This window comes from Nelusetta ayraudi, unplaced genomic scaffold (assembly GCF_046127955.1).
Source record: "Nelusetta ayraudi isolate G7.1 ecotype Tasmania unplaced genomic scaffold, CSIRO-AGI_Nayr_v1 ptg000070l, whole genome shotgun sequence".
Lineage (NCBI taxonomy): Eukaryota > Metazoa > Chordata > Actinopteri > Tetraodontiformes > Monacanthidae > Nelusetta > Nelusetta ayraudi.
Genome location: NW_027466120.1, coordinates 7,898,956 through 7,915,198, shown reverse-complemented (window position 1 = coordinate 7,915,198; position 16,243 = coordinate 7,898,956). Strand labels below are relative to the sequence as shown.

Genomic DNA, 16,243 nt, shown 5'->3' with positions numbered 1-16,243 from the left:
GTATGAACAATTCAAACAACAATAATATATGTTTAGGGAGCATGGAAGCTGAAATGAATCTGAAAATTTTATTTTTTAAAAACTCAACACGCCGCCTGACGTCATGTCCATTTGACCAATACCGCCCTCAGCTGGGTGCAAAATGTATGCATATTAAGTCACTTAATTCACTTCATCTTTGCCCCGTTATTAAATTATGTTGAAGTGTTGAAATGTGTTTTGGTAGTGTTGCTGGGTTTTGAGAGGTTGATTAACTCAAACCTTGACGTTTGTGTTTTGATGATACACAAAATTATATGCATTAAAATTACATTAAAAATGTTTTTTGTTGCTGTTTTTTTTTTTTTTTGCTTCAGATTGTACTTATTGTGTAAGCTTGACCTCTCTGACCTTCACAGAAATAGAAAAATCATCCCAGGTACATAAAAAAAAAAAGGTTTATGAATACACACCCCAGCAAAGTATCTTAATATTCATTTAACAATCTGGGTTTTTCAAAATCAACAAATGTAAAGAGTTTTGTGTAAAATATCATTCTTTAAAAAAAGTGTGTTACGCAAAACATTTCTCAAGAAAAAAAAAATACTCAAAGGATGTTTCTCAATGTGTGAAAGGGGAAACGTAGGAGAATGTGGTCACTTCAAGGAAACTCTGACGCACTGGATTGTCTCCTATGACAACTAAAGTAGCCATTTTAAACAATGCTGAACTGTGGGAAAACTGTACACACTTATTTATTTTATTTTATTTTTTCCTCCTCTGTTTAAAGCAATGAGGTAAGTGTTCTCTTTATTGGGTTATATCCAGCCATGGAATGCCAGAGCTTTTCACTCTGTGTCACATTTCAGACGCCATTGTGGCCGCACCAGTCAAAAGGTTGGCCCACCTCTGGTCTAACCTCTGTATAAAAGCTCATAAAATAAAATAAAAACTTAGAAACAAAAGAGTAGATATCGTACCATCTAAAATGATACAGACTGGTCCACCAGGATGAAGATTCGTTTTGAACCATGTGGTATTAATACAACATATAATAAATGTTTTGAAATTCAGTGACCATGACAATGTGACCATTAAGTATTCGCCATGTGAGCCAATCGACTATCTCAATTAATGATGAAGAACCTATATAAAAATCAACTCACATATGAAAACACTGTAAAGCACCTTCAGTTAAAACCCTTCAAGTATGAGGTCAAGTTTGCACATTAAGGAAATTTCGCTCAATAAAACTAAGGGCAGTTGTGTTTGGCATTAAAGTTAAAGTCACACTGATTGTCACATCCCTGAAGCGAAGCCGAGTTCCATTTAGTGGAGGATATCTTCTTTAAATTTCACTGGACTTTCCAGAGAGGAATTCAAATCTTGTGACTGGAGGCAAAAATGTGTGTGTGTGTGTGTGTGTGTGTATGACTAATCTCCTACAGCTAATTGTCCCTCACTCACACCTCCATCAACTCCCTCCTCCTCGCTCCTACACTCGCTCCATTACTCACACAGCTCTCACTCATCTGCCCCTACAAGGACATTTGACAGTGGCAACACAATATGTCTGCTGTTTGACAATTTAATGTCCATCCATCCATCCATCCATCCATGCATCCATCCATTTTCTATCACTGCTTCTTCTGCGCTCAGGGTTGCAGGAGTTGCTGGAGCCAATCCCAGCAGACACTCTGGGCAAGTTTTCCTGCAAATATGTATTTTGCGTGGTTCCCAGTGATGAATAGTTCCCTACTTGGAATGTAATTTCTTCTTCTTTGTGCTTAAATTCTTCAAATTCTACTTAAATCTACCTCCTAGGAGCTTCTGTCTTTGTTTCTATGTACAATGTACATGCAAGAGAGTTGGCATACACTACTCACAAATAGTTGAGGGTATCTGGCCTCCAGATCAAATTTTAGAACTCACCTAAAATACACCAGTCAGCCTTACTTGACCTTCTCTAAACTGTCCAAGTGTTGAGTGTTTCAGTAACTGTTGCAACACACTCTTATCTTCAGAGTCAGTGTGTATCCTCTTCATGCTGTTCACATTTTTGACACTATGAGACCAACACACTGTAGCAAACTGGAGTCACCAGCCTGGTGCCCTGTTTTGGAGAGTGTGTAGCCGACACACTAAAAACTTGAATCAATCCAGGGCTGTCCCAGCATATGGACTTGTGCTTGGGGATTAACCTTTATGGACTGGACACTGGTGTGCGGATTGTGGTCCAAATTGGAGTAACAGTGTAGAACTAGAAATGGTCATTTCTGAAGAAATTACGGGTGGGAATGAGGACGCCGAAAAGCTTTAAAACTGAACGATATGCAGGCAGGCTGGAAGTAGCGGAAACTATGAATGAACACTGAAAATTTGTAAATAAGATTTAACTTTGCATGTGCTGAAAAATATATTAGGGGAGTTGTATCATTATTATTATTATTATTATGATTATGATTATTATTATTATTATTATTATTATTATTATTATTATTAGTTGTAGTAGTAGTAGTAGCAGTAGCAGTAGCAGCAGTAGTTAGTAGTGGTAGTAGTAGAAGAAGAAGTAGTAAAAGTAGGAATATACATTTCATCTTTTTTCTTCAATATTTTAAATAATAACACAAATGCCCTGAATAAATTGAACGTGTTGGCGACAAAGCGTTCGAATGGAATAAGAAGAAAGTAGAAGAACAATTAGTTCCGATCACGATTAAGTTAGCTTTCCAGACGGTAATGGTTTTACCGACAGGACCGTGAAGGCATCAGTAGAGCCACTGGGTGCAGGTGGGAGGTGATGGAGTCGCGAGGGAGGGACTCCTAACGGCAAAAGTTTGGTCACTCACACACACTTGGGCGTCTTTGGCTGTCGTTTCTGGATTAGAACTCTTCTCTTCTAAGGTCGGTAAGAGCCCCGAAACACTTGCAAAGCCATTCTCGTTCCTAACATGGCGTTATTTATTCACCCATTTGTTGTTTATTCGACGTAGCGCTAAGTGAGTCTGTTTCCGATCCAAAAGTGTTGGGGGGGGGGGGGGGGGGGGGGGGGGGGGAAAGAAAGAAAAGAAAAATTTGCCAAAAAAACAACAACCCAAAGATCGTCTCTGTCAGCTGTCTGTCTCCGGAGAAAACGTGCCCGTGTGTGGTTCGATGTTTTCGTTGGGGATGAATTACGTTGTTTAGCTTTGACTAACTCGATTTGCGGGGAAAGCGCCTTGATGGTGGGGGAAGTTAATGTGATTTGCTTGCGACAAAGCGGCTGTTGTGACCAAACATGACCACAGTGATAAAGCGGGGCAGCAGGGCAGCTCCCTCCCGTCGCTCCACGACACCTCGGGAGCCATTTATGGCATCGAAAACACGAAGTAGATGTCCGAGAAGAGCTTCTTTAGCTCATTGCCGATGAATTGAAGAACCAAGAAGCTCCGTTCGGTGTTTACGGTTTCAGTTCGTGGCTCAGCTTTGCTTTTGTTTTTTGTTTTTGTTTTTTGTTTTTTTTTTTTTAGGTGTATTTCTCTAAAGATATTAGTCGGCTAAATTCTACGGGGATTTCCGCACTAACACTGTGTGTGTGTGTGTGTGTGTGTGTGTGTGTGTGTGTGTGTGTGTGTGTGTGTGTGTGTGTGTGTGTGTGTGTGTGTGTGTGTGAGAGAGAGAGAGAGATAAATAAATGATAAATAAAACAGATGGCTTTCCCCAGGCTTTTTACGGTCAGCGTTCGTTAACCAGCAGGTTCCTCCTCAAAGTGACTCAGACGTTCCCACTCGATGCGACTCATTTTGGCTTTACATATATATATATATATAATTATTTTTTTTTAAAGAAACAATAAAAATGCGAGTTTACTGACGACCTGCTTTGGATTCAGCAGCACAAACCGATTCCCGATCAGCCATGGGTGTCGAAGGGGGGATGAAGCTCGTCAAGTTCTTGCTCTTTTTCTTCAACTTCATCTTTTGGGTGAGTAAACTGAACGTGGTTGCACGTAATGGTGACGGTGCCTCGCCATGAAAGTAGGTACACAAAGGAGAAATAATAATAATAATCTCTGAGTGACTATCAAGTTTTACATGTGTTGATTTGCACTGTTTTCTTCTTTATTTTGTTTTTATCTGTATCACTTTGAGATTTTATTATGAAAAGTGCTTTATAAATAAAATGTATTATTATTATCAGTAATAATAATGGATTAGATTTATATAGCGCTTTTCTAGCACAGTGTTCAAGAGGCAGAGGAAGTTAAAAAACAGGAAACAGGTGTTATTTGTTTTCTGTAGGTAAACTGACATCTTGGAGAAAGAGTAAAAAATCAACTTTCTACACAATATTGATCAGTCAAAGCTGCTAATGGTGAAGTCAGTGGTGTGCAGGTACACCAGCAGCTTGCTCCATCCGCCCAGTGTCATGGGAGACGGAGGCTCTCTCTCTTTCTCTCTCTCTCGTGTTTGCTTAAAGATGCATTTGTGAAAACATGGAGGTACAACAACAAACAGCAAGGTTGTCAAATATCCTGGACTATCCCTTATCTCACCCGGATGCAAACTGCTGGGCCTTCCCCCCACCCCCTCACTTGTTAGCGTATTTGTGTGTGTTTGACTCGGCGCTTGGCTTCGCTCGGCTCGGCAGCAGGAAGTCTTGATTGGAATGCGGCCCTCATGACCAGATTTCTAAAGCTATCATGTGATTTGTACAGTCAAGGTCTTATGGCTTTTATTTCAGCTCTGACCTCAGTGCTGCGAACACCGCAGGGTTTAGTGGCTATAGAGTTGTAGGCTAAAGGTTCTCTATAAAACCCCACTCTGCCACTTGCCAACTTTTCTTATTACTTTAAATTGGTTAAACATCAACTGTAAACTCTGCTTATGTAAGAACTGGGTCAAAACGTTTGTCCTCAGATTGTTAACATCCACCTAACCAGTTCCAGCTCACAAAAGCATGTCTTTGAAAACAGTAGTGAGTGTTCTGCTCATTATTTAGTATTATGAGAGATGACGTATTTAAATAGCAATTTTTCTCTCACTGATATTCTTAATTTACATGCTTTCTGATGTCACTATTTAACCATTTTGAATTTCATTAGCATTACTATTATTATTCTTATTATTATTTTTATTTAATTAACAATTTATTGAATTGTTATAATATTGAATTAACTATAAATACATTCTGTAATTTATGGATGAGATCATCTGTGGCTCGTTTGCTTGCCCTTTATCACGCCTTTGTTTGTTTTGTGGATCAATCAACATGTGCCTGTTTGACTCTTGATCAAATATTTAAATTGGCAGTCCCAACAAGGTGAGGCCCTCAAGCCGGACATTAATGACAAAGCAAACAGGGCTCCTCTGCCATCAAGGCTGCAGATGGACCCACAGCATCGCTATGGATTTGTAGTCTTCTTTTAGTTTGTATTAGCTGGAACTATGAGCTGCAGAGAACAGCGGGGAAAAGCAGTTTTAATTACCCACATTGGCGGCATCCTAAAACAATTCATTGTGAAACATGAGCGGATCAATAACCAATAATTTCAGTGTTCATTTTCCCAACCCAGCATTCAAAGGAAATGACTTCATTTGGTGAACAGAAGAATAAATATTGACTTTCAGGTTGAGTTTTCTTCTCGCAGGCTCAGCAAGCTCAGAAATCTACATGAGAGCAAATACGATGAAACAGATTTGACCTCAGTCTAATTATCCCCTTCTTTCCGCAGCTGTGTGGCCTTGCATTGATTGTTGTCGGCATCCTGGTTCAAGTCGCCCTGCACAAAACCTTCATGATCAACGACGCCTCGGCCTCCGGCGGCCCCATCGTCCTCATCGGGGTCGGCGTGGTCATTTTCTTCATCGCCTTCTTTGGCTGCTGCGGCGCCTGGAAGGAGAACTACTGCATGGTTACCATGGTAACTAAGCCTGCCTGACATTTTTTTTTTTTTTTTAAAGCACACCATGTTAATGCTAATGTTGAATTAACTTGGCGTGTGGAAATATGGAGGAGGGATTATTATTGAACCGCACTGTGCAACACTGTGTTAGTATATTGGTGATGGCAGTCAGTGTTGGTTACTGTTGTGATTTGCCCTTAGTTTGCCGTCCTGCTGTCGTTGATCATCATCGTTGAGATTGGTGCTGCCATCGCTGGATACGTCTTCAGAAACAAAGTGAGTTGAGTCTCATCAGAATCAGAATCAGAATCAAAAAGTCCTTTATTGTCATCATACAATGTATAACGAAACTGAAAAGCTTCCCCCCTTCAGTGCAGTCAGACAGTTTAAAAGAGAGAAAGACAGTTTTTTTGTTGTTTTTTTTAAAGTGCAATGACTCTATGTACAAGAAATCTTTAAGGTTAAATTCCAAAAACAATAAATATTAAAGTGTTAAAAGGTTCTAAATAAGAGAGAAACTCAGGATGGTTACAGCTCTCGGGAAGAAACTCACGGGGACTTGCCTGCATTGCTGTGTTTTTCCAGAATTTCCCCTTTGTCTTTGTCTCATCTAGCTGTCAACAGTGGTGCAGGACAGTCTCACTGAAATGATCTCCAGCTACAAGAATGGCTCGGCTGAATTCAAGGAGACTGTGGACAAAATGCAGATGGATGTAAGTTCCTCCAGCCTCTCCTGTTATCAGCTGAGTCACTGCTGCATGGACGCCATCTTTTACTGTGTGCTTTCTTAAACGTGAGTCTTTTGCTTCTTCCAGATGCATTGCTGTGGTGTGAACAGCTCTGCTGACTGGAGGAACTTCACGCCCACAGGAAACTCTGTGCCTGACTCCTGCTGTCTTAATGTGACCACATCTTGTGGGTCGAACGCCATGTTGGACGCAAGCAAAGTTTACCAGAAGGTAAAGCCAGCAACTTTAGTCGTGATGTTGCGTTGCCTTTTTGTGTGTGTGTGTGTGTGTGTTTTAAAATCCAACCCCCCCACCAACCACCCACCCACCCCCAAACCTCAAAGAATGAGTTTAAAAACTCAATGTGTAAAATGGTCAACGGACGCTGTTAATGCTCAGACAGTGAACAAACATGAAGGCAGGTTGCTGCGGTTCAATGGTTTCCTCTATGACAGAGGGGGTCTGCTGGAGAAGGTTCAACATTTAGAACTTTAAAGAGAACAAAACGGCAGAATTAAAATCCTCTCTCCCGCCGGCTGCGGCTCTAGATTCATCTGTAATGAGTGGCCACATCAACCTACGCCTGAGCCTGCGCAGGCTTTGCATTTTGACCGGTGGTTGACTGGATGAGTAAATTATTAAATTAGCCAGATGTCTACCAGGCAGTGACATGTGTTCAAGTCGCTCCTGTTGAGAAAATCCGTCCGTCTGACTACATATCAGTTATTCAATACAAATGCAAATAAATTCAAGCTCAAGGAAGCTTCACCTCTGAAGTGAGACGAATAACCAAGACGCACCAGTTGAACAATTGAGTTGTAACAGAATTACACCAGCAGTCCAAAGATTGGACACACCCTGAGAATGAATGTCTTTTCTTTCATTCTCGTGACTGTTGACGTGGCACTTTCTCACTGAAGGCATCAAAACTACGTATGAACCCACATGGAATTATGTAGGAAACAATAAAAGTGTCTAATAACTCAAACACGTTTTATATTGAAATTCTTCAGAATAGCCGCCTTTCATAAAAAGCATATTTAAAGTTATTTAACATGTTTTTCTTTGCTGCGTAGTTACATATATCTTGCTCATATATGTAATGACTTCAGTCTCTATCTGCAGTGTAGAGAGTTGTAAAGATAAAAAAAAAAAAAGAAATTGCATGAGAAGGTGTCCAAACCTTTGACTGGTAGTGAAAGTGAAAGTTCTTGATTCCAAATTTCAATTTTCTGCTGATTTCTTTTTTTCAAACCGTCTCAGTCCGTCTACTTCTCAAGTGACTGATGCCTGAGTTCTGATGCTGACGCTTGAAACAACCCGTGTCCATGGATGCAATAGGAGCGTAAAATAGGCAGAGGCAGCTGACCTGAAAAGTTATGCCTATGGCCATTTACCCGCATTAGTTTTCACAAACACATCTCTGTCCCCTCTAGTTTGCAGGGCAAGGTCTGGTCACAGGGAGCTCCACTGCCTGATGTGTCTCACTCTCTGGTGGGAGGTCTCACTCTTGGCAGGCCTCCATCAGCTGTACCAATGCTAGGCTAACAGCTCCAGCTCCAGCTCCTACTGAGTTAGCGGTATGATCATATAAATAGCCAGAGGGACCTGCAGCAGTCACAGGTTACAAGTTGCAGCCTGTCACACGTTTGCAGCCGCGCCACACACAACTTCCTGTTGCTGTCACTCTTGTGTTCTCTGACACAGTGAACAGCAGCAGCCTGCTCAGCAGATGACTGATTATGCCAAATCTGTCAATATTGAATCTCTTTATCAAGACCAAAGCACACAGTGGAGTTTTTTGTGGTCGGTAGCTGCACCTCTCCAGAGGGTTTGGCACTGCGCACTCCATGTTGTATTTGCATCGTTGGTCCTTGTAAAGATTGGGATCGGTCGGATCGTTACATAAAAGCAAGGAGTCACGGTGCGTTTGTCGATGGCGTGCAGGTCTTCACGAGAAATGTCGGAGTCAGTCAACACTTTCCCATCGCAACATTGGCGGACCTCAGTGTGGAAGCTGCTGCTGTAAGGCACAAGTGAATAGCGTGAAGAGATTCAGGGTTTCTTCTGTGAAGGTTCCAAGCTGTCCAAGTCGTTGCCGTCTTCAAAGTGAAGGCAACTTGAATATTTTCAAGTTTTTTTTTTATCTTCCTTCCCTCTGTTACCATTATTATTATTATATGCTATTGTCTTGGAGACAAACAGGAGCCCACACAAACTATTCAAAAAAGACTGACGCCATAGTTTGCTCAAAACCTCTGACTAACATAACTCAAATATTTGTTCATTTTTATGCCGACCCGATACGGTTCTTTGGGGCGTGGTCGCAGCCGGACACCGGCTGAAAGAGAGCGTCAGCCAAAAGTCACTGTTTGCCGTCAACCATAACAAACACGCAAGGTGTGCACTGCCGACTGACTCCGTGTTGTCGCTCATTTTGTGTCCCCTCAGGGTTGTCATGACGCCGTGGTGGAGCTACTGAAGAAGAACCTCCAGTGGGTGATTGTCGCAGCTCTGGTTATCGCTTTCCTGCAGGTACGTCAGCGACTCTTTTATGCAAAGTCAGGTGTGTTCAACAAATCTTGACAAGCGCGGCGGCTCCCGGCGGCTCTGTTTGCTCCTCTCGTGCTGCTGTCATCGTCGTCGTACGTACTTGTGTATTTCAGCCCACGTGGTCAACAAGGCTTGAGGCTAATATTTACCGATGACGTCAAAGCCACAGGGCAGTAAAAAAAAAAAAAAAAGTCAAAGACCTGTTGGGGTTACAAATGTTTTGTTTTTTTAACATGATGATGGTCTTTTATTTTTTTATTTTTTTTTAAGATTACTCGTAATTAAAAACAAATTCCACGCAGGTCGACCAAGGGTTGAGCTCAGAATCAGAGACTGACTCAGTGTTGCTTTTCACACTAACAGGCACAAACTGTTGTGTGAAAAATGACACCCACAAACAATTGAGGATCCCTGTGCAGAGCTGCGTTAGAGGAAGAAACTTACTTCCTGCCTGAGTTTTTTTTTTTTTGTTACATTCTCTTTGGTCACCGTAGATAAACTTTGTTTCTCGGAATACTTTGAAATGTTGTCGCTCTCCGAGAGAAGCCAAGCAGATTCTCTGCAGTGGCCTCTGCTGTGGAGCGCCGGCCTGTTGAAACGTCGCTGTAACTGATCAGGAAATGATGCGACGTGTGGTCGGCTCCTTTGTGGTTAAAATCACATGACGAGAAAAGGGAAGGCTGGCTGCTACCATGTTTTCTTTGTTCAGCTCAGATCGCCATTGTTGGAGTTGCGTTCACTCTCAGCTGACTCACTCCGACTCAGCAGTGTGAACCACACTGTTCTGCTGGATCCATTACTAGTTTTTTTTTTTTCCCCCTTCTCTCTTCTTCCTGCGTGGGAAAGCGAGGTTGAGAACAAACACTTTCATGTCCTCCAAGTCCTAATGCGTTTTCTCTGTCGCGATTGTGCTTTCAGATAATGGGCATTGTGTTTGCCTGCTTGCTGATGAGAGGAATCCGAAGCGGATATGAAGTCATGTGATTGTGACGTCTCACACCAACTCTGTTTTTTCCCCGCATCACTCCATGGGAGTGCCCATTTTGGGAAAGTTTCAACGCGTTTATCTCTGTACTTTGGAAACTCATTCAGAACAACCTATTTCCAATTGTAATGACTTTGGATTTTAGTTCATAGACTTCGTTCATAAACAGTAATGGCTTTGAAAACAAACGTCTAGGGATTCTGTCATGATAATTAAACCTTCTTGTTGGTTGCCAGAATATTTAGCATTTTCGTACTGTGCTTCATCTTTTGACACTTTTACAATCTGTTTTGGCTTGAGGTCACGTTTTTGTTTTGGTTCGGAGTTCCTATTTTTATTAAAGATTTAACTTTAATTTACACCTGGGTCTGACTCTTTTTATTGGATCTGTTGCAACACAAGCAGACAAGGGATCTACAACAAAGAAAACAATATTGGCACAGCAAACCACATTCATAGCTCGTTTCACAAGTAACCACAAAGCAAAGCGCAGAGAGAGAAAAAAAAAAGAACCCCTGAAGCCAATATTCAAGTTGTATCGATAGTCAAACTGTTCCAACATTGCACTCAACAACACTCGCAAACAGAAGAAAGTGCACTGCCCTTCATCTCAAATTTGCAAAACTGGAAATTCTGTGCTCGAAGATTTCTTAGGCAGAATAAATATTATTTAAAGTCTCAGAGAAAATGAAACATCTACAATGATAAAGTGCCATCATATCATTATTTTTCAGGTGTGTCACTCTGTATAAACTGCCATTACCCCACATGATAACTTTAATTTAAAGGTCATTTTGTCTTTAATCCGTTTCTAATGGACTAGATTTCCAGTTTTCAGGGATTAAATAGGACCACGTGTTTCCGCTCTTCCTGACATTTCCTCTAAACAGGTGACCAGTCAGTTAAATAATATCAGCACACGATGAGGTAAAACCATGAGATGCAGTACTTGTGAGATGCAAGTATGAACTCCTTGAAATAAACGCAGGCTTATCTTTTTTAAATGGAATGTGACCACTCTATTGTCTATGCCGGCCCACCAGCACAATATTAACAGTGCACGATATACTGCTGACCTCCATCTTCTTTGTTTCCCGCTTGTTGTGTAATTCTCTCACAAGTTGTTAGCTTTGTAAACAGTTGTCAAGACTGCACTGAGGTAAAGCGCCTCGTATACAGCAACAGGTAATTATAATATAAAGTCAGCGTCATTCAGTGCATCACAATATGTTTGAAGTCCCTCTGGAAGTACACGAGAGCTCTGAAAACATCTCGGCCCAGTGGGATTCTGGGACACCACGGGGATGAAGACACAGCCCACTCCGTTTCCTGTCAACAGGGTTTGTTGGAAATGTTATTGAAATTATTTGGCAAATACTTTTGTTCTAAGGCTTTTAAAATAAAAAGTCTTGTACATGACAAGCTTGCTTCGTAAAGGGCCAAGGCAGTCCCATCTTCCTTCAAAATCATGCAAAAAAAAAAAAAGAAATTTCCTGAATGAAATGAAACGTGTGTCATTGTCAGGAATTCCTGTGCCGTCCACTAGAGCGCATCCGGGTCAGAATTCCAGTCAGGGCTGGCTGGGGCCTGTCGGGTAGTTGGCAGAGAGCAACACAAGGCTGTGTAACAACAGCGACACCTCCGACTCTGCAAGAGAGCAAGAGAAGAGCAGTTGAGCAAAAATCTATTGATCTATAGATTAATATTTATATCTATATATAGACAGACAGACTGACAGACAGGGCGCGTTCAGACTGCCAGCCAAAATCCTATTTTCAGCCCATCCAGATTGAAACCTGATGGTGCTTTTGCAGTTTGAACAGTCACATGAAATCAATTTTTGCAAAACGGATTGAAACCACCTTCAGGAGGTCGATGACGCCTCCGCTCCGACAGCAACCTGTCAGATTGGTCAATAATGTGGCCCAGTCTGAACAGAGCCACATCCCATTTGGACAACTGCTAAAAAAACAGTGTGGACAGTCAGCCCTAAAAATTTGGGAAGGAATCTGATTTGAATCAGATTCACCTGCAGTCTGAACACAGCCATAGATAGATAGATAGATAGATGATCACTCAGAAGTGTTACTGGTACATGACAAAAACTGTACAGTTTTAATGCCTGGAGCCAGTAATGCAGTTCTCTTAGTTTTCCACTGCTATGATAACAGCAGAAAATGCAACCGCTGATGCAGCTGGAAGGAAAACTGATGTGTTTATCAAGGGTGTCAAAGACGGAGCACAGTGACAAAGACATTACCTTTCAAAGAGGACGACACCTGGAGCCACTGAGAGAGCCACTCTCGACACTGGCCGCCACTCAGACTATCAGGATTGATCCCCCTGATGAAGCAGGCCTGAGCAGAGAGGAGACGAGCAGCCGAGTGAGTGTGAGAAAAAACGCTGCTCCAGGAGAGGAGACTCTGGAACTAACTGAGCCGCGCCGGGCAGCTGACCTGTCTCACTTCCGAGTCGTCCAGCTGATGAGGGCCCAGCCGGCTGAGAGCCCGGTCCAGCAGCAACAGCTCCCGGCCGTGGCTGTTGAGGCGGCGGCCAATCAGGAAGGCCGGCAGGCGTGGCGTGAGGAACAGCAGAGGGCTGAGGCGTCTCTGTGAGGACCAGGACAGCAGAAAACACAAAGGGTCCAACATTAAATGTAAATATTCCTTGTGTCCTTTTGAATGAGTGTGTGGAGGACTAATGGGCTGTGACTGACCATGTGATCCACACTCATCCTCCTCATACCAAGAGGGCTTCCAGAGAACAGGCCCCGGACAGCCAGGATCTCAGACACTTTCGGGTTTTCTCCATTTTGTACCTAAACAAACAGAGACGTCTATTTAAAATGTCCCCAACTTTTGATGGAACTGTAATTATTACGGGTTATGAGCCTGATCAACCTCAGCTGGGTACCCGAAACACCCGGTGACCTCTGGTAGCATCACTGATGAAGATGCATCAGAAGAGGTTTCACGACAAACAATAATGCCAGACTATCAATGAAAATGTCTGTGTTGATAGAATAACATGCAAAATAAGAGTACCACCGCATTGCAACGATTGCATTACATTTTGAGAGAATAATTTAGCAGCAGCAGCAGCAGCAGCAGCACACTGGCTAGTTTGGAGTGAGGTCCTGTGTTTGAACCACCCCTTTAACAAAAATAAGATACAACATGATAAAAAGCAAAGGAACTCAGTTGACTGATAAGAAAACAAGATTCAACAAACTCTGGCTTACTTTAGCGCACAGGTGCTGAAGGCGATTCTGCAGGTGTCCATCTTGGACTGGGCTGCTCGTCTTCTGCATCCCTTGGAGCACCGGCATGTGGTGCTCTGCCCTGAGACAATGGTACACTCCCCGAAATGCTACCTTCTGGCTGGGAGTCCAGAAGTGAGGGATGAGGACTTGGCGGGGATAATAGTACCTGGTAGTGAGAAGGAGAGATGGCAACAGAGACACGATGGAAGGCATGAAAGTAAGATGCCATGCAATATGAGTAAATATACACATTGTTTTATTTTAGAATGTTTAAAGAACTTTTAGGAGAACATTCCAACCGGAATGAGAAGATGGTTATTGTTTAGAAACTCACATCAGGACAAAAACCAGGTAGTTGGCAAAGGGAGGGATGGTAATCAGCATCAGTGGAGTGGCCTTGATCACATCTCTGCGGAACTGCAGAACAGATGAAAAAGAAGAGATTGAAACACACAGTAGCGAGGGGAGGAGAATTCTGATGCTGTAAAAACAATATGTATTTATAGACGTGTGTATGTTATCTCTACAAGGAAGCCCTCACCTGTCTGAGTTTCTCCATCTCTCTGTAGGACAGGTCGTGGAAAGGCACTCCATCAGAGATCATCTTTGATTTGATCTTACTCACATCTTGGGCATCTCTGTACAAAAGCTTGAAGCCTGGCCAGGGGGGAATTACAGTGGTTACAGTCCATCATCGACTAATCTTGGAGGAAGCAAAACGCGGAACATTGACACGAAAAGAATAATCAAACCAAAAGAATCTGATGGGTTTGAGCTCTCTGGCACGCATGTGCCGCAGATGCAGACACTTTCAGTCACACAATGCAATCAATTTGCTGAACAAGTATAAAATATAATAAAAACATTATCCTTTAGTATTTAAACAGTTGCTATTACTGAAATATGTAAAGGGGGACTTTCAAAGTCCAATTGTCATTAAGTGTACACTGGAACACAACACAATAATGCCAACAGACCGTTACATATGTACAAACCAAATAAGAACTCAGAGATGGAGAATTGTATGGCAGAATTACGATGAGAAGAAGTGAAGATCTGGGCTCTACCTTCTACAAAGGTGTGGTAGAGAGCAAAAAAACGAGGAAATCTTCTTTTAAGGAACCCTTCATATTTGATATTTAACTTCTGGAGTTTGGCTCCAACATATCGACCAAAACCATGTCTGACTTTAGATGCTGAGTAGCTTCTGCACAGTGGGAACCTGTAGGATGAACGGGACAGAAGGGAAGAAAAGTAAAAGAAGAAGAAATTAAGGCCAATTCCTCGAACTAAGGAGCGTCTGTGAGGAAACGAATCCTAATGGCATCGCAATAACTACATCTTCAGATGTCGTTCACTGTAATGTAGTATTTAAAACAACAACAACAACCACACATAATTGGAAATTAAGAATGATGTAATCTTCTGATGTTAACGAACAGCCAAGACATCAGAATAGGGTGACCATGATTTCACGACCGAAAACACGGGCAATGAGAGACTCGAATGATACTCGGAGGTTTCCACTCAATGTTTAAAATAATCTAAAGTATATCTCCTCTCTAACAACAGAAAAATGTTTTGCTCATTATTTTAATCACTTTAAAAAAAAAACCAAACAAACAACAACAACAACAAACAAAAAAACAGGAGGCCCGAGACAGGGCGAGAAACAAGGACATATTCTGGGGGAACCAGGGCTGGATTTGGTCACCCTGTTTGACGGCTACTAGCGCTAGCACGACTTCCACCAAGACAGCATCAAAGCAGCACACACGAGCGAAAAACAAAACATCTTGAAGAGGTTTAGCCAAACCTGGACACACAGGATGTATGTTGAGAGAGAAAAGTGCTACTAGTCCCGTTCGCCCTGACACCGCAGAGCCGCACTAGTGCCAGACGGCTACACAAACTCGTACAGGACAGCGCCATTTTTGACAGCACACACACTTCCGGTTGAGCAGCGGAGAGACGTTTTCGCGCTGGCCGCTCCTGCTCAAATGCACCGCGGCTACACCCAACCTTTGCAATGGACGAAAGAAAATAAAAGAAAAACGTGTCTGACAGGAACGGTGTGTTTGGCAATTATATCATGAAATTATTTTTCATGACAAACTATTTTATGCTAAAGCTAGAGGCGAAATCGGATTTCTTCCTTCCTTTCTTTTTTTTTTTTCTTTCATTCTTTTTGGGGGTTGGGGATAGTCCCGACTCAAAGCCGCTTTCATGGCGATTGTTCCCAGCAGGACATTCCAAAACTCTATCCACCCCATCATCGGTGACACCTCAAAGTCACATATCTGAAGCAATCCCCCAAAATTGGTTATTATTGGACTTTGAATCACTCCTAGAACATAAAAATTGACTGATCTAAAAAAAATTCCTTTCAAGGAAAGTATGAGGACAATGAAAGTGATGTGGAGCCATACTGACTCCAAGGGGTGCAGATGGGAATTATTACCCATCAGTAAATCTAATGTATTCCACAAGTATTATTTTTTTCCTCAAACCAATGTTACATGCTTTACCATAAGCACATTATAACCGCTATGGGGTCACTACACTACACATTGATGCATGTCTATATGTACTCCCCAACACACACACACACACACACACACACACACACACACACACACACACACACATGTAGATTCATTGTGTCTCATCTTCATAAACTGCTCCACAACTTTACTAAGGTCACGTAAATGTATGTGATTGATTTCATCTGCTCTAGGATTGTGAGGTGGCTGTGACTGTGTTTGTACGGGCCAATGTCTAACTATACCTTGGACCCTCACCAAAATCTCAGTTTTGGGTCTTTATTGTTCTTTTATTTCACACCTAGTTTT

General features: G+C 42.1%; 2 protein-coding genes across 3 annotated transcripts; one reads left to right on the top strand and one right to left on the bottom strand.

Annotated features, from left to right (window-relative positions):
• The first annotated feature begins 2,737 nt into the window (after nucleotides 1-2,737).
• On the top strand, nucleotides 2,738-10,488 carry cd63 (CD63 molecule). Of its 2 annotated transcripts, none has more exons than XM_076042495.1 (8): nucleotides 2,738-2,883; nucleotides 3,854-3,942; nucleotides 5,693-5,881; nucleotides 6,065-6,139; nucleotides 6,478-6,576; nucleotides 6,679-6,822; nucleotides 9,043-9,126; nucleotides 10,063-10,488. In XM_076042495.1, exons 2-8 carry the CDS (start codon nucleotides 3,877-3,879, stop codon nucleotides 10,126-10,128), a joined length of 723 nt encoding a protein of 240 aa, XP_075898610.1. In that variant the 5' UTR covers nucleotides 2,738-2,883; nucleotides 3,854-3,876; the 3' UTR covers nucleotides 10,129-10,488. The 2 variants fall into 2 exon arrangements, with proteins under 2 accessions (XP_075898610.1, XP_075898611.1); XM_076042496.1 differs by having other exon boundaries at nucleotides 2,751-2,883; nucleotides 3,851-3,942.
• Nucleotides 10,489-10,490: 2 nt separating this feature from the next.
• letmd1 (LETM1 domain containing 1) lies at nucleotides 10,491-15,525 on the bottom strand. Its single transcript, XM_076042489.1, has 9 exons — nucleotides 15,208-15,525; nucleotides 14,459-14,613; nucleotides 13,933-14,048; nucleotides 13,726-13,808; nucleotides 13,371-13,557; nucleotides 12,846-12,947; nucleotides 12,586-12,738; nucleotides 12,390-12,486; nucleotides 10,491-11,776 (listed from the first exon to the last, which is right to left on the bottom strand). Exons 1-9 carry the CDS (start codon nucleotides 15,321-15,323, stop codon nucleotides 11,700-11,702), a joined length of 1,086 nt encoding a protein of 361 aa, XP_075898604.1. The 5' UTR covers nucleotides 15,324-15,525; the 3' UTR covers nucleotides 10,491-11,699.
• Between the last annotated feature and the right edge of the window lie 718 nt (nucleotides 15,526-16,243).